This window comes from Rhineura floridana, chromosome 5, assembly GCF_030035675.1.
Source record: "Rhineura floridana isolate rRhiFlo1 chromosome 5, rRhiFlo1.hap2, whole genome shotgun sequence".
NCBI lineage: Eukaryota > Metazoa > Chordata > Lepidosauria > Squamata > Rhineuridae > Rhineura > Rhineura floridana.
In genome coordinates, this window is record NC_084484.1 from 183,017,349 (window position 1) to 183,035,721 (window position 18,373).

General features: G+C 43.7%; 1 protein-coding gene across 11 annotated transcripts in view; it reads right to left on the minus strand.

Moving 5' to 3' along the window:
• Positions 1-18,373, minus strand: part of FAM168A (family with sequence similarity 168 member A) — a 251,675-nt gene that overhangs the window by 32,876 nt on the left and 200,426 nt on the right. For all 11 annotated transcript variants that reach the window (XM_061629089.1, XM_061629088.1, XM_061629079.1 and 8 more), the window contains one exon: positions 2,442-2,522. In XM_061629089.1, coding sequence (XP_061485073.1) covers positions 2,442-2,522 — 81 coding nt within the window. The remainder of the gene's footprint in view (positions 1-2,441; positions 2,523-18,373) is intronic.

Below are 18,373 nucleotides of genomic sequence, written 5' to 3' on the forward strand. Positions count from 1 at the left end.
AAGACGTTTTTTTTTCTTCTGTCCAGAATCTTTAAACATTCAGCTTCATTGGATGTCCACGAGTTCTAGTGTTATGTGAGAGGGAGAAAAACTTTTCTCCATCCACTTTCTCAATGCCATGCATAATTTTATACACTTCTCTCATGTCTCCTCTGACCCGCCTTTTCTCCAAACTAAAAAGCCCCAAATGCTGCAACCTTTCCTCATAGGGGAGGAGCTCCACGCCTTGATAATTTTGGTTGCCCTCTTCTGAATCTTTTCCAGCTCTACAATATCCTTTTTGAGGTGAGATGACCAGTATGGTACACAATATTCAAAATGCAGCCACACCATAGATTTATAACAGCATTATATCAGCATTTTTATTTTCAATACCTTTCCTAATAATCCCTAGCGTGGAATTTGCTTTTTCACAGCTGCCGCACACTGGGTCAACATCTTCAAGTTATCAACTACGACTCCAGGGTCTCGTTCCTGGTCAGTCGCTGCCAGTTCAGAGCCCACAGCATATATGTGGAATGAAGATTTTTTGCTCCAATATGCATTAACTACACCTGTTCACCTTCTAAAACAGCCTTTCCCTACCTTTGGGTCCCCAGATGTTGCTGGACAATAGTTCCTATCATTCCTGGCCATTGGCCATGCTGGCTGGGGCTGATGGGAGTTGTAGTCCAGCAACATCTGGGGACCCAAAAGTTGGGAGAGGCTGCTCTACAATATCCTTTTTGAGGTGAGGCAACCAGAACTGTATACAGTAGGGCCCTGCTTGATGGCGCTTTGCTTTACGGCGCTTCGCTAATGCAGCGGTCTCAATTAGACTAAAGCCCCACTCATATAGAGCTTGTTCCGCTTTTATGGCAGCTTTCGGGTGTCGCGCACCATTCTATTCAATGAGTGCTGCTTTTCAGCGGTTTCCACTTTTCAGCAGGGGTCCGGAACGTAACCCGCTGTATGAGTGGGGCCCTACTGTACAGTATTCCAAATGCAGCTGCAGCATAGATGTTTACAACAGCATTATATCATTAGTTTTATTTTCAATAGATTTTCCAATGATGCCTAGCATGGAATTTGCTTTTTCAAAGCTGCCGCACACTGGTCAGTCAACACCATGCATACCCCATGAACATATATGTGAAATTGAGACTTTTTTGCTCCAATATGCATAACTCTACACTTGTTTACACTAAATTGCATTGGCCATTTTACCACCCATTCACTTGGTTTAGAGAGGTCCTTTTGGAGCTCTTCACAATCCATTTTTGTTTTAACAACCCTGAACAACTTAGTATCATCAGCAAACCTGGCCACCTGACTGCTCACCCCTAACTCTAGACCATTTATGAATAAGTTAAAAAGCACAGGTCCCAATACTGACCATTGGGAGACTTCACTTGCTACATCCCTCCATTGGGAGGACTATCTATTTATTCCCACTCTCTGCTTTCAGTTTCCTAGCCAGTTCCTGATCCACAAGAGGACCTCTCCTCTTATTCCATGACTACTAAGCTTACTCAGGAGTCTTTGGTGAAGTACCTTGGTGAAAGCTGTTTGAAAGTCCAAGTACACTATGTCCACTGGATCACCTCTATCTATATGCTTGTAGACACTCTCAAAGAATTCTAGTAGAATTCTTCCTTACAGAAGCCATGCTGGCTCTGCTTCAGCAAGGCTTGCTCTTCTATATCTTGGGTTTATCTTTTAACAATACTTTCTACCAGTTTACCTGGGACAGATGTTACGCTAACTGTCCTGTAATTTCTGGGATCCCCCTTGGCTCCCTTTTTAAAGATTGGTGTTACTTTGGCCACTTTCCAGTCAGGTATGGAGGAGGATCTGAGGGGCAAGTTACACATTTTTGTTAGAAGATCAGCAATTTCACATTTGAGTTCTTTGAGTCGTTCTCTTTGAAGACTCTCAGGTGGATGCTCTCCAGACCTGGTGATTTGTCAGTTTTCATTTTTTTGTCTGTAAAGCCTAGAACTGTATCTTTTATCACCACTATTTGCTTTAGTTCCTCAGACTTGCTTCCTGCAAAAGTTAGTTCAGACACAGTGAAGACAGAGGAAAAGGATTCATTTAGCTTCTCTGTGATATCCTTATCCTCTTTTAGCATACTTTTGACAACAAGCAATCAAGGAAACCTATGCAGTATTGCCATGTATTTCACTTAAACAATGCATGCAGATATGTCTCAGTTCTTAATGAGAATACACCTGGCAACAGACTTTACAGTGTCCTGCTAAATGTTCCATACTACATGTTGTAAAAACTAATGCTGTGTTGATAATGGTAGATCTGATAACACTGCTGAGAAAATGAAATATCTGCTGAAAAGACACAGACACACTAACCACAATATGTGGCTTAAAAACAATGGATAAGGCTGAGATTTTGCATACCATCAAATGTGACTAATGGAAAAAGAAAGTTTATCTGTTTACCTGGGGCGTAACCAGGGCTGGTGGTCGGATACATATTTGGGTTGTAGGTAGGGGCAGCTGTGGGATACCCAGCGGGATAACCTGAAAAGAGAGATGAGATGCTTTAGCTGGTGGTAAAACAAGGAGCAAATATCTGTGCAGAGAGAGAATGACAAACTGCAGCAACTGAGAGCGGCAAAAGGATGACACGTCAGGAAAAACACATCAGGAAAAGCTCTAGCCAAGGACCCAAACTCTTGAACTCTGCACCACCCCGTACTCTCCAAAGGACAATTAGATGCATAGAATAACAAGATCAAGCAGGTACTTGCGTACTTGATAGCTCCCCCTTATTTCTAAAATACTCCAAGTGCACAAAAAGTGCAAAATTGTATTTATTTTACAGTGCTTGTACACAAGGTTCACAATAAGAAAATCAGATTTACTGGTGAAGTTTCCCTTCAGAGAGAAACAACAGCTAGGGAAGAAGGATTTTGATCAGGCCTGAGCACAGCAGAAAGTGACAACTGCCCATGCCCCCATCATGATCACTTCGTCCTCCCCCCCAACCCCCCCCCCATGGCTGCTATTTAGAAAACAACAGACACAAGAAAAACAATTATAATTTATTACCAGCCCTTCACCCTAAGGTCTCAGAGCAGCTTACAATTTAAAATATAACACTAAAAACGATTTAAAATGAATTACAATCACGAAAGTAAGGGTGTGTGTCTAAAAATATACCTCACAGATGTAAATGCCAAGATAAAGAGGTCTTCAGCATTCACCAAAAATTGCATAGTGAAGTTGCGAGACATACCTTTGTGGGGAGGGAATTCCACAACTGGCCACAAAGAACGCCCTTTCCCAGGCACCCCCCCCCAAGCTTCTGAGCTTCAAAAGGGCCCCCTTTCCTGATCTTAATACTCAAGAGGGTCAACAGTAGGGCCCTGCTCATACAGCAGGTTATGTTCCGGACCCCCGCTGTAAAGCGAAAACCGCTGTAAAACGGATCCCATTGACTTACATTGACCAAAATGGTGCCCGGCGGCAAAAAAACTGCCATAAAAGCGGAACAAGCGCTGTAAAGTGGGGCCTTTCTACAATTCACAACTGCTGTATTAGCGGAACGCTGTAAAGCGGGGCCCTACTGTATAGGGAAGGAGGTGGGCTTTCAGATACTTGGGGCCCAAGTCTATTAATGTGAGCACTTTGAATTGGGCCTGGAAACAAACTGGCAACCAATGCAGCTATTTAAAACATGTTGCCATTTAAAAGACAACACATATTGTCTAGTTTGGTCCTAACTGATCCGGAATGATCAGGTGCTGCTGTTAGTATCAATCCACTGGGGGCTGGGGAAGGTGTTCTTCAGGGTCCTCTCCCATGTCCACCAGATGCTCTGACTGCCACCTGTCCCTGCAGCCCTCAGAGGCTATGGCTGTTGGAAGCACCCGGGGGGAAGTAGTGACGTTCAGGGACCTCTCCACCTATTCCTCCTATTGCAGCCTTGCCAGGTGAGCGGCAGCAACCCCAGGAAATTCTTCCTCCTCCTGCTAGAACAGGCTTAGCACCCAGATGCTTTTCAGTCCCAATGCTGAACTGGTGATGGCCCCGGTCCCCCTCCCCTGAAAGGTGGTAGAAGCAAAGAGGGCTACTGGGCAGGGCACAATGCTCTTCAGGTTGTCACACAGAGGAGGGCCGGGATCTCTTCTCAATCATCCCAGAGTGCAGGACACGGAATAATGGGCTCAAGTTGCAGGAAGCCAGATTTCGACTGGACATCAGGAAAAAACTTCCTAACTGTTAAAGCCATATGACAATGGAACCAATGACCTAGAGAGGTAGTGGGCTCTCCAACACTGGAGGCATTCAAGAGGCAGCTGGACAGCCATCTGTCGGGAATGCTTTGATTTGGATTCCTGCATTGAGCAGGGGGTTGGACTTGATGGCCTTATAGGCCCCTCCCAACTCTACTATTCTATGATTCTATGATTCAGAGTCCTCTCCCCACTCCACCAGGGGTTTCTGTTGCCTGACAGCCAATGCACTCTGCATGTGAGGAAACAAGCTCCAGGTTTTTTTTAAAAATGTAGCCACTGAACCACCAAGAACACAATTACTCAGAATTAAGTATTTGCAGGATCTGTCCCCTTCTACCCCTCATAAGCCGTTATGGGACATGGCTGGGTTCCCTCTCCCTTTAAATTTATGAAGACTCCTCTTTGAAGTTAATTAGAATCATCTATTTCAACAGTCATTACCACTGCGCTGGAATAAATAACTATTTGTTCCAACCTCTCATTTTCATCAGTGTTGCATTCTGCTACTAAATCAGGTTAATTAAAAATGGTTACAGTTAATGCTGGAGATGCCAAAGATTCACTAATAGTATGTAAAGCCCATGCTATTGAGGAGGCTGTGGGGTGTACAGGATTCTGGCAATCAAACATCTCCTTGAGTGTTATTTATAGAACCAGCAACAGCACACAGAATTCTAATGAGGACATGGCTAAGTCAAAGGGAGAATCGCACACTCGGTTTCTCATGCAGAGCTCCTGACTGTGGGTTTGGGAGCCATATTTTTGCTGAGCGTTTTTTTTTTAAAGGCAACTCCACTGCCACGATGACTAATTCGCTGCTGTCTTTTCCCCACACATTGCATCCATCTTCCCTGCCTCTAAGCATTTTGCAACAAAGGGGCCCTTTACATGTTATAGCGTTGGCGTGTGAGCTTATTCTCCGAGGGTTCATTCCTGGACAGCAGTGTAACATCCAAAGGTCCGTCCCTGCAAAGGTGGAGGCCAATCATGCAGGTCCTTACGATCTGCTTTGTCCCCCTCAATCTGGCTGGGCGACCATTGCAGAGCAACTGGAACTGTCACGAGCTGAATCGACAGGAAAGCCACTGCTGGAATGTCTAAAGGGCACCAGAGGGGTGAAGCCCAGAGAACTGGCCTGGCCACTCGGGGACTCACGGCAGCTACTTAGGAGAACTTCACTGCAACAGAGAACAAGAGGGAAAGGGCTGCAGCTCAGTGGTAGCGCATCCACTTTGCATGCAGAATATCCCAGGTTCAGTCCCCAGGTAGGGCAGAGAATGTCCCCTCTCTGAAACACTGGAGAGCTGCTGCCAGTCAGTGTAGACAATACTGAGCGAGATGGACTAATGCTCTGACTCAGCATTGGGCAGCCTACTATGTTCCGTCTCCCCAGGATCAACTGGATGTGCCCATTTCTACCCCCAAAGGCCAGCCGCCAGAGGGCCTCTGCTATAACAGGGGCACAGAAAGGGCAGTAAATATACAAAGGATCCCTGGAGAGCCAAGGCCAAGTACGAGACTTGGGTGCTTCAAGCTCTAGGCTTTCTGGGTTCAACCGTGAAGCTGCCCAGGAGTCTTGAGCATTAAACCATTTTCCATTTTTGAATACAAATCATCAGGGACACTGAAGCAGGCGTGCACACACAGATGGCCCACCAGGGAAAACTGCTTGAACTAACTTAGCAGGTACTCTTGTTTCAGATTAGCAACTGCTGTATCTCAGTGTCCACTTTAACCAAACCAGCACAATAACAGGTGCCAGTAAAACAAAACACCCCCCAACCCACCACAAATGATCCTTATGAAGATATGAGAAGCAAAGTAAGAGTTTATTATTTATGAACTTAATAACGTACAACCATTACTTACCAAAGGCTCAGGGAGAGAGAGTCCCACCCCTACAGTTTGCAAGTCTCATGGGATCGTGAAGGGGTAATTCAATTCAGTAGGTATAGCACAGTGGGGAGGAGAGCCGGGCTGGGAGTCCAGAGTCTGTCAGTTCAAATCCCCGCTTGTGTCTCCTGGGTGTCAAGGGCCAGCTAAAGATCACCCCACAGGGAGTGGCTCAGGGGTGACGTGCCCTGCCACCTGTGCAGCCGTGGGCAAGCTACATAGTCCCAAGGAGCCCAGTTGCCCCCCAGCTGGCAGTTGCGGACAAGGAAGGGGCTGGCTTGTGCAGCTGTGGCAAGCTGAGCAGGCCCTAGCCAGCTGGGGAGGACTAGCCTCAGAGGGAGGCATTGGGAAGCCCCTCTGAATACCACTTACCATGAAAACCCTATTCATAGGGTCGCCATAAGTCGGGATCGACTTGAAGGCAGCCCATTTCCATTTCCAGTGCAGCTGAAGAAGATTCCCCCCAGGTCCCACAGTAGTGGGGGGGGGTAGGAGAGAGAGAGTGCGTGCACACAAACACACACACACACACAGAGGAGGGGTGCTGTACAACTTCTTCCTCTTCTTTGAGGTATATCTAGCAGTGTGAGTTGCCCTTCCCCAGTCCTGGTCATCTGGCTACGTTTGTGTGTGTGTTTTAAATGAAATGCACAAAAATACACAGAAAAGCCCTTCACAACTGACAGGGTCACATGCAAGCAATTACAACATGTGGAGCAAAACAAAAGCAAAGACTATACCCAGAGAGGTTATCACACGGAGAGAATCTGGTGTAATTACTTTGGGAAAAATACCTAAGTGAAAAGGCAGCCACGCTGACATGAAATCAATCCTTCTTCCCCCGCATTTGTCTTGCCTTTTCTTTCTCAAGGGCTATTCGCCAATTATTGTTTCTAGATCTATGTCAGAAAGGAAAGTGACCTACCTTCCGCACAGCACAGCGGACAACTTCATGAGCTTAAGCGCTTGAACTTGGTTCTCTTGTTCAAGCTCCACACAATGTACTCCCCACCAAAACAGTGGAGAGAGAGAATGCCTTGCACATGTTCAGTCCTCAGCACCTCCAGTTTTAAAGAAGGGGGGACAGGCAGTAGATGATGGAGAAAGGCCTCTCTCTGTGTGCCTGAGACCTTGGAGAACCTTTTGCCAGTCAGAGTACGCAATGGGTGGGACCCAGCAAGAATTTCCACTTGTGGAATGGAACTTCCCCCTTCCTCCCTCCCACACCCCCTAAGTTAGTTCTGTGGGTTCCCCAACTCTCCAGAGCAGCCTTGGAGAGGGCATGGGGTATACATGGGGAGGACAGTTCTGTTGTGCAAACTGAAATCCTTGCACTGATGGAACAAGTAGGTTGGGATGCCTCCCACAGCTAGAATACATGGACTAACTGTCTGACTTAGCCCAAGGGAGAGGCTTCGCTGGATCATCACCCCTCGCTGGATCGTCACCTTGCAGTGGTGAGTGGGCTTGTGTGTTCCAATGAACCCTGTGAGCGATGCCGTTAGGAGTCATGTACTCCCAGCAGGGTCACCCATGGCGGTAAGGTCAAGGGAGAGGAACCAGACAAAAAACGATCCAAGAATGTCCTCAACGGCAGAACAGGCGGAGGATAACAATGTGTATGTTACAACGGCTGTGAAGGCGGATGAAGGCTGCAGCAGATAAAGGACGTCCAATAGTCATTGTACCCATGCCACAGGATCAAAGCTGTTTTCTGTCAAGATTGTGTGTTGATCGTGGTGCACCGATCTCCCCACATAAAACAAATTCACGCACAGGCGTCTTCCATAACAAAAGTCTCATGGTGATTGGCAAATGGCGACGGTGGCAGGACTGTGAAATCCAGAAGCCCCTAGTCATGGTCTGGTACATTGGCGGTGGATACAGATACAGACGGATCCATTGTTAAAGACTATATTTTGGAAGACAACCTTACTCGGTCACGAGTGATCGCCAAGAATGTTTTGTTTTGTTTTCAGATGTGGCATTTGTGGATACTTGACTGAGGAAACAGAAAGGGACACACCACACGGCATGCTTTACTGTGCCACCCAGTTTTGCAGATTGATTCTGCAATGACATCCTTCCTCGGGCTCTGGCTGCCAAGCGCAGTGAAAGCACAAGAACGCATTCACTGCTAGCTGAAGAGTGAATATGAGAACCCAGAGAAACTAATTCATCAAAACAGCCAAATTACTGTTTGAAAGCAGTTTTTCCAGAGTTCAAGGGCCATTTGGTTTTAAAAATTGCTATGATAAACTAGGAGCCAAAGAGGAGGTTGGAAGCCCAGCTCCTGCACGTGCAGGACACAGAATAATGGGCTCAAGTTGCAGGAACACAGATTTCGACTGAACTTCAGGAAAAACCTCCTAACTTTTAGAGCCATACGACAATGGAACCAATTACCTAGAGAGGTAGTGGACTCTCTGACACTGGAGGGATTCAAGAGGCAGCTGGACAGCCATCTGTTGGGAATGCTTTGATTTGGATTCCTGCATTGAGCAGGGGGTTGGACTTGATGGCCTCGTAGACCCCTTCCAACTCTACTATTCTATGATTCTAAGAGAAGAATCAAGAGTGTTCTTAGTAAACTGAGGCCAATGCTCCAAACCAGGGATGGCAACTTTGGGGGCAATGCTTAGAGCCGGTCCCTTCCCACTTGGGCGTTCTACCAGAGGAATTAGGTATGAGGGGGGAAAGGCGTATACTGCGCCAATTTCAAAATGGCTCAGAATGAAAGAGCCAGGGTTTTCCAGTGATGCGCTATGTGTGAGATGGGCTGGTTTAAGGAAGGGCACTGGACAAGCTTGCCCACAAGAATCTTCTACCTTCACAGGACTGCTGAATTAATTTTATTTTTAGATAGTTTATATACCAATCTTCATATAAAGATCAAATAAGGAACAGGTTTGAGGCTTTAAACTTAGTTGACAGAGAACCAGAACTATGGAATGAAGTCAGAGACGTTATCAGGGAAGAATGCAAAAAGACAATACCTGTAGTTAAAAAGAAAGAAAGACCTCAATGGATGACTGAAGAAACTCTTAAAATGGTTAAAGAGAGAAGGAAAGCAAAAGCAAAAGGAGATATAAACATGGTTAGAACCCTAAATGCAACAATACAGCGACTAGTACGTAGGGACAAAGAGAACTATTACAATAGTTACTGTATAGAAATAGAAGAGGACAACAAAAAGGGTAGCTCAAGAGCCCTGTTCCAAAAGATTAGAGAAATGAAAGGGAAATTTAAATCAAGAGTACGGATGCTGACTAATCAACAGGGGAACACACCGACTGACCAATATGAAATAAAAGGAAGATGGAAGCAATACACTGAAGAACTCTATAAAAGAGATGCCAGGATGACAGATTCATTCACGGAGGAACCATATGATGAAGAACCAGAAATTTTAGAATGCGAGGTGAAAGCTGCTCTTGAAATACTTGGAAGAAACAAATCACCAGGAATAGATGGCATACCAATAGAGTTGCTACAAGCTACTGAGACTGAATCTGTCCAAATTTTGACAAAGATCTGTCAAAACATATGGGAAATTAAACAATGGCCCACAGACTGGAAGCGTTCCATATACATTCCAATTCCAAAGAAAGGGGATCCCAGGGAATGCAATAATTCAAACTATTGCCTTAATATCCCATGCAAGTAAAGTAATGCTCAAGATTCTACAACAAAGGCTCTTGCCATATATGGAGCGAGAAACGCCAGACGTCCAAGCTGGATTTAGAAAGGGAAGAGGCACCAGAGATCATATTACAAACATATGTTGGATAATGGAACGGACCAAGGAATTTCAGAAGAAAATCACCGTGCTTTATAGATTACAGCAAAGCCTTTGATTGTGTAGATCATGAAAAACTATGGAATGTTTTAAAAGAAATGGGGGTGCCACAGCATTTGATTGTCCTGATGCGCAACCTATACTCTGCACAAGAGGCTACTGTAAGGACAGAATATGGAGAAACCGACTGGTTCCCCATCGGAAAGGGTGTGAGACAGGGGTGTATTTTATCACCCTATTTGTTTAATCTATACGCAGAACATATCATACGGAAAGCGGGATTGGATCAAGATGAAGGTGTGAAAATTGGAGGGAGAAATATCAATAATTTAAGATATGCAGACGATACCATACTCTTAGCAGAAACCAGGAATGATTTCAAATGAAAGCTGATGAAAATTAAAGAGGAAAGCACAAAAGCAGGACTACAGCTCAAAGACAAGAAGACTAAAGTAATGACAACAGAAGATTTATGTAACTTTACAGTTGACAATGAGGACATTGAACTTGTCAAGGATTATCAATACCTCGGCACAGTCATTAACGAAAATGGAGACAATAGTCAAGAAATCAGAAGAAGGCTAGGACTGGGGAGGGCAGCTTTGAGAGAACTAGAAAAGGTCCACAAATGCAGAGATGTATCACTGAACACTATAGTCAGGATCATTCAGACCATGGTATTCCCTATCTCTATGTATGGATGTGAAAGTTGGACAGTGAAAAAAGCTGATCAGAGAAAAATCAACTCATTTGAAATGTGGTGTTGGAGGAGAGCTTTGCGCATACCATGGACTGCAAAAAAAAAGACAAATAATTGGGTGTTAGAACAAATTAAACCAGAACTGTTACTAGAAGCTAAAATGATGAAAGTGAGGTTATCCTACTTTGGACACATCATGAGAAGACATGATTCATTAGAAAAGATAATAATGCTTGGAAAAACAGCAGGGAGTAGAAAAAGAGGAAGGCCAAACAAGAGATGGATTGATTCCATAAAGGAAGCCACAGGCCTGAACTTACAAGATCTGAACAGGGTGGTCCATGACAGATGCTCTTGGAGGTCACTGATTCATAGGGTCGCCATAAGTCGTAGTCGACTTGAAGGCATGTTATAACAACATTGCAAATTTATTAAGAAAAAAGGAAGAAAAACCAGAAAAAGGGGGGAAACACAGGAAAAAGGGGGAAAGAGGAAAAACCATGGGAAAACAGGGAGAAAAAGAAAACCTTTAACAATGCAATAAGCATCAATACATCCTTTTCAATTTACACATACAGATAGATAGATGCCATCCCAATGTCCAAACAGGTATCCTAACAAAGTTGGCGTTTATAGAAAGTATGTTCACATGTACCCAGGGTGTTAAAGTCTTCAGACCACTGCGTAATAGATTGTGAATATTTATCCTTCCAGGCTCCAAGTATAAGTCTCTTAGCAACCATAAGGTGCTGCTTTCTGCAAAAGCCCAACTCATAGGAGAGAAACTACCTCACCTCTCAAATAACTCTGTGGGGGGAAAAGAGGGTGCCTCTCTCCTAAAAGCAGAGCTTTTGTTTAAAACAAACTTTTCACTGGTATTTTCTAACATAAAAATAAAAAACTTGCCTGCACACAGGCATGATACATCAAATGCAAAAGCAAAAAATTACATTTGCCATGGATACTAATATATAAAACTATTTTTCCTATCTTCTCTTCCCAGATCACACAGAGAACTCCAAAATATTTATGATTACAGCTCTACACAAAATAAGTATCAATTTTGCCAAATATGTGAGGCCTGAAGTGCAGGACCCTTTGCAAATGTTCACTGTGATGTATATTCAACAAAAGCTTGACATAGCATGTAAAAGGAGTCCAGAGTACAAGCAGAGCTTTCGAATGAAACATCGGAGTGCTCACTGGAAGGAAGAGGGTCACTTGCCATTTGCAAATTTATGGAGCACTGGCAGGGCCCCATTCCATTTGCAACCCTTGCTATGTTCTATAGTTACTTGCCATTTCTTCTGTTGAAAACTAAGTCCATCTTATTTCCTTGCCACTGGGCATTTCCCTCCATATCCCTTGTAGTTCAGGCCTGGAAGTGGCTTGCCTGATCAGGGGAGGCACAACACTAGTGGCAGTGTTGCTACCGTTAACCAGGGGAGGTGACGGAGAGTTTGGTGTGGTGTGGGTGAACCAGCAGATGTGTCAGATTGGCCCTACTGGTGTGCCCACACTGCACTGACCTCCCTGCTGCCTTGTCCTTCCCAGTAAATGTCAGCAACACCAATGGAAGCACAAGCAGTAGAATTTCTCTCTCCACTACAAAAGAGCAACAAGGCAGGAAGGAGCAGCTAGGCGACTAGAAAATTTTTTGAGCTTCCATGCCCTCAGCTGGGTCCAGCATCATAAATATATACTGGTGAATAATGAATTTATGCCTTTTGCACACATAGGGGGACTCTCACATCTATAAACACAAACATCTATACAGATACACATACACCTGGCTCCCCTACAGTCCTGTGAATTGCAAAACCTCAGATGCTAGAATGATTGCCCATTAATTGAGTCAGCCTTTGAAGACAGAAAACTCTTTCAAGATGGAATTTAAGGCTGCTATAAACAATATTTGCCGAAGTCTTTCATCTCTACCTGCTAAATCTATGTTGATTTGCTCAACATGAAAAGATTAAAAGTGTGCAAAAGATTCCATCCTTTTAAAGTAAGTGTAAAGTGAGAAGGAAAGAATGCAGCATTTTTGAAGCCTGGGCAGATAATGAGCACATTATGCCTTCCCCTCCCTCTTCTGAACCCATTTCAATTCTAATCAGCCCAAGAACTCCCATCAGTCAGAGATTGCAAGGCAATAGACAGAGGAGCTGAGATTAGCATGTTGATGACCAACAGAGCTTTGATCCACACCATTTCCCCTCATTTTTTTTGTTTCAATCATTTTCTCTATCAGTAGAAACTATTAGCTGTACCTGTATAGTCAGAGGTCCACTTTAGTACTTGTAATCCAGTGCAGTTATAACAGTGGTCCCCTGAAAACCACTGGGATGCAAGCTCCCACCTTTAGTTTCCCAACAGATGCTTCCCTTGTCAGTATTCGCCATGGGTTAGTGCTACATGAACACCAACAAGAACCTGGTTAGGGCCAACCAGCTTCTCTTGTAACCATGATGTGCAAATCTGCTTCAAACCAAAGTTTCAAGTTCCGCCCTCTGAAGGACCAAGGCTTTTGTGTGAGCACAGCCCACCGGAAAAGCAGAGGAGATTGGGCAAGTCTGAGGACTGACACCTCCTCAGTACAGGCAAACAACTTGTAGATCCAGCATTTGACTCAGTGGTAAGTGCATCTGTTCATGCACCCTGCAAAACCTCGGTTTATACTGTAAGTGAGGTTCCTGCTGTGATAGCTCTCCGTGTACACATGTCTGATTTTTCATGTTCACCCTGAACCAGAACAACCCTCAAGCATGGGAAGAGAATATAGAGGTTAGGTCTGTCAGGAGAGGCAACTAAATTGAAGAGCTCTGAAATTCAGACCTCAACCTCTCCATGGTCGAGATATGCACAGTACATTGGTAGTCTGTAATGCCTCTCCACCCAAAGCAGCTCTATTGTAATATAACAGTCTGTTCTATTGAAAATGTCATGCAACTGCTATTTTGCATTGCAATATGCCAGGCGGTGGGAGACAGCACACGCTCCCTGAAGTCGCAAGTTGTTGTCAATCTGGCAGGGGAAGTATGGCTACATTCTTCATTTGCCAGAACAACTGCAAACAAAACCAACAATTGTAAGAACAACACTTCTGTGCATCAACAGCAGGGTGGTGGTCATGTGCTCAATGCACGAAGGTTTAAAAATCAGATTACCCTTGACCTTAATTAATTTCTGTGTCCTAATTAACTTCAGACGGTCCATGTGTTATTTTGGACGGTTCTGGAGTAATACCAGCAGAGCAAATTGCTCTCAAATCCATTCGCTTTCGACAAACCCAAAAGCAGATGGAGCATGCACAGAATATTAGCAAAACCAGTTTTAGAGTGTTAAAAAGGCTTAATGCTTCTCTCTGGGCCAGAATCAAAATGATGCTTCAGGGAATTGGGGAATTCAGAGTATTTCAACTGGCAACGCTACACAGCTGGGTCTGCAGAAGAATCCAGCACAAATAAAGCCTAATTTCATGGGGTGGAATAGCAGGAAGGTCTTGTTCAAACCAAGAACAGATGGCATTTTCCAAGATCAATACAGTCCCAACCAGTATTAAAATGCCAACATAGACGACTGTTAGTTTTCTGTCTGTTCATCTCTGTATCTGAAAGCTTTAACTAAAACAAAAATGTAGGAACAGAGGAAGCTACTGATACCGAATCAGGCCTTTGGTCCACCTATCTCACTGTCCTCTACAGTGACTGGGAGTGCCTCTGCAGAGTTTCACCCAGTATGTACAGCGTACAGTAGTCTGGTTTCTACACACACTCACATACTCCAGGCAAGCATGAAGCATTACTGGAGTTCAAGAACACATTTCTGCCAGGCAAAAGTACTCAAGGGGAGTGCGCAGCAGAGTTGGTGAGAGGGTGTGGCCTAAGATGAGTTCAGACCGCCAAACAGAGAAGCCTAGAGGGTCACAGATGGCTGAACTGCAAAGGATGCTGTAGTGAGCTTCTGCTCAGTCTAATATAGGTACCTGCACACATCCTCAACTGCAGATCAGCACAGACTCACAAACACTCTCTCTCGCCAGTCTCCTCTTTTCAACTGTTAATTTTTTCCTAAACCAAGTTGAAATGGAGCGGTTTGTTGGTTTGCTCAGCTAGAGCCACTGACCCAAGATGGAACAAAAATGCAGAAACAGAACACACATTTAAGAATTAGCAGACACCTTGGTACGCCCTGAAGTTATGGCATACTGCAGCTCATTTCCATAATCTATTTTAAACTGAGCATGTGAAAGATGGTAGTGGTGGAAACGATGATGCTTGGGTTAGAAAAAAAATTGGCCTTAAAATCTCAAACTTTAAATGAACTTATTCACAGATACAAGGTTCAATTTATAACTAGATGACAAGACTAGAAATTGAATCAGCATGAAAGAGATGAGGGCTCAGGCAGCGGTTTTCAAAAGCACAATCGAGGTGAGAGCAGCAAAGAAAACCAGGATATGACAGTGGCATATCCTGCCCCAAAATATCTGACTCCTCTTTATTGGAGTTCAGCCTACCTGTCACCTTAGGCTATTTCACCTGGATTCCTGCTGGCTGATTTGTTTTTCAATCTGCAGTTCACTTGTGTTTTCAAATTGTTTAATAATTTGATTGTTTTTATTATTGATACTAGCTCTTATGAAATGGAAAGCCAGGTTAAAACCCTCTTAATCAAACAGGTACAGAACTTCAGTGGCTCAGGATATGCAATACCTGGGAGCACAGACCATGCTATGGTATACAGCCCCATCAAAATCTAGATAGCTGCAGAGCCCTATAAATGCAATATTACTGGAAGAATACACAAGAAACTTCCAAATGAAATACATTAAATGCCTTTGCAACTACCATTCTTTCAGAGGGATTCAGGAGAAATTGTTGTTGTTATGTGCGTTCAAGTCGACTATGACTTATGGCGACCCTATGAATCAGCGACCTCCAAGAGCATCTGTCATGAACCACCCTGTCCAGATCTTGCTGTGGCCTTCCTCTTTTTCTACTCCCTTCTGTTTTTCCCAGCATTATTGCCTTTTCTAGTGAATCCTGTCTTCTTATGATGTGTCCGAAGTATGATAACCTCAGTTACATCATTTTAGCTTCTAGTGATAGTTCTGGTTTAATTTGTTCTAACACCCAATTATTTGTCTTTTCACAGTCCATGGTATGCGCAAAGCTCTCCTCCAACACCACATTTCAAATGAGTTGATTTTTCTCTTACCCGCTTTTTTCACTATCCAACTTTCACAGGAGAAATAACTGATTAAAAACGGTGCTTTTTAATTGTGTATTTTGTAACAGTATTTAAACACACACACACAAACCCCTTCCCAGCAACTAGAGAATAATTGATGTTAAAATCAATTTCCTAGTCCACCAAATACATCTGCATTCAAGTAGATTTACCCTGGAGCAGTCCCATCATCCCGAACGAAGATCATAGTGTAATCTTGCACCAAGTTATTCCTATAACATGGTCTAAGATTCTGGCCAAAACCAGTTCACTTGGGAACAAATGCCACTGTAAAAAGGATTACAAGTAGAATAATTTGGCAATCCATAATACAGTTTCTCTCAGAAAAAGTCAACAGTATAGCCATGAGGTATAAAATAAAAAGTATGGACACATGCTGACTGCATCATTTTTATATATATCTTCATCAAGGTACATGTCTGAAGACAGTATAAATTGTAATGAAACATACTTTTGCAATTAGAGGATTTTTAAAAAGCATTTATTTTGCTTCTGCATGTCGTTTTGAGCTGCAAGAATCATGAACAATTCATTGATCAAAAATGAAAGCCAACTTATTAAACAGCAGCTTTGGCTCTACCACAACTGCTTGGCCTGAGTCTTCATAACAGTTAGAAGACTAAATGGAATTCAAACTCCAACACTAATACACACAGGCCTCAACAGAGAGCCCTCTCTACATGCAAGGAAGACAGAAATTACTATCATTAACTTTATTTATTTATTTATTGCTTTTCTTAACAATAGTGACCCAAAGCGACTTATAATCAATAAAAAGATTAAAAGCAAGAAAAAAATGAAAACTAATAAAAAGTTTAAAAACACAGTACATAATTTTTAAAGGTGGTAGGACAGCCCCACCCCCTTAAAGAGGCTACAACATCAAAATATCCCATTTTGTTCATTAACGTAATACTAATACTGACAGCGCTCCTGCTGGGAGGAAGGGCAGGATATAAATCAAATAATAAATAAATAAATAAAATTATTGATCCAGGTCTATCTGTACACACAAAACGCTACTTGGAAACAAAGAGGTAGGTTTTAAAAATATTAAATTACATGCTTTTTCCAACCCAGGATTTCTAAGGCCACACCCATAAATTATTATTTTTTAGGCAGCAGCTCAGTTTCCCACCTTTCACTGTATCCATACCAGAATGAGAATACTGTAGAGTAGGTAAGTTCCACACACCGGCCTGTTGAACGTCCAAGGTGGTGGTACAAATATGCAACAGTTAAATTAAATATGAAAACCATACCATAATGTGTCAAACAAGGCACTCTCATCAGCCAAGATTTAATTTTTTGGGAGTCAACATCAGCTTTTTGAGATAAGTGGTAACATGCCTGTAACATACTGGGGCCTGGAACAGGATTTTCATTTTGCTTTTGAAGAAGATTGAGAATCTGCAGGGAAGGGAAAAGTCTGATGGGTTTAAGGGGGTTATCCTAAGCCAGTTGTGGGGGAACCTGTAGCCCTTCAGATGTTGGACTCCAGTTCCCATCAATCCCAGACAATGGGGCCAGTGGTCAGGGATGATGAAAGCAGGTACCGCACCACTGTCCTAAGCCATTAGGTATACAGTGGAATCAAGGCTGTTGCTACTGAGCAGGAGCAAGGAAGTGATTACAGTTTGAAAAGGAGATTGAGAGAGGAGGACTGGGTTCAGGACCAAGGCTAGTAACAAGGCAGCCAGAGAGATTGGTTTAGCAAAGGCTACTCACTGCATCTTAAAGTACTGCTGTAGAAACGCTATCCGCCTTTACCATTGAGGCTGGCAATCATTCCAAAGACCAGTGCTTTGAGTTGTAAGCCTAGATAGCAGGCTATCGAGCCCGGCCCCTGCTCAATGCAGGGATCCAAAGTAAAAAATACCCAATAGGTGACTGTCTAGATCACAGACTATGATTAATGAGCATCCTTGTCTTTAGCAGAGAATACCCTGGATCCCTCCATTAGGTGCTTTTCTCTAGGGCAGCCTTTTCCAACCGGTGTGCCTCCAGATGTTGTTGGACCACAACTCCCATCAGCCTCAGCCATTGGCAATGCTAGCTGAGGCTGATGGGAGTTGTGGTCCAACAACATCTGGAGGCACACCGGTTGGAAAAGGCTGCTCTGGGGCCTAGGGCTGGGTCCTCTTTGGATAAGGAACTTCCAGGGACCTGTTTTGCTATGGAGCCATGGTCATGATGGCATTAAATTGTTTTTTAAAATTTATCAAAGCAATACAGAAACTCCTTGTAGTAGCCAAGTAATGGATTGAGGACATTCGAAGTCCAGTGTTCTCCCTATCCGGGCTCTCTAAGCTGGTCTCTGAGTTGATGTTGGAATCTCCTAGACTGTTGGTTCTTGGTGACTTCAACGTCCATGCGGAGTCCGTACTTTATGGAGAAGCCCAGGACTTTATGGCCGCCATGACAACCATGGGGTTGTCTCAACTAATATCTGGCCCTACCCATACAGCTGGCCATACCCTCGACC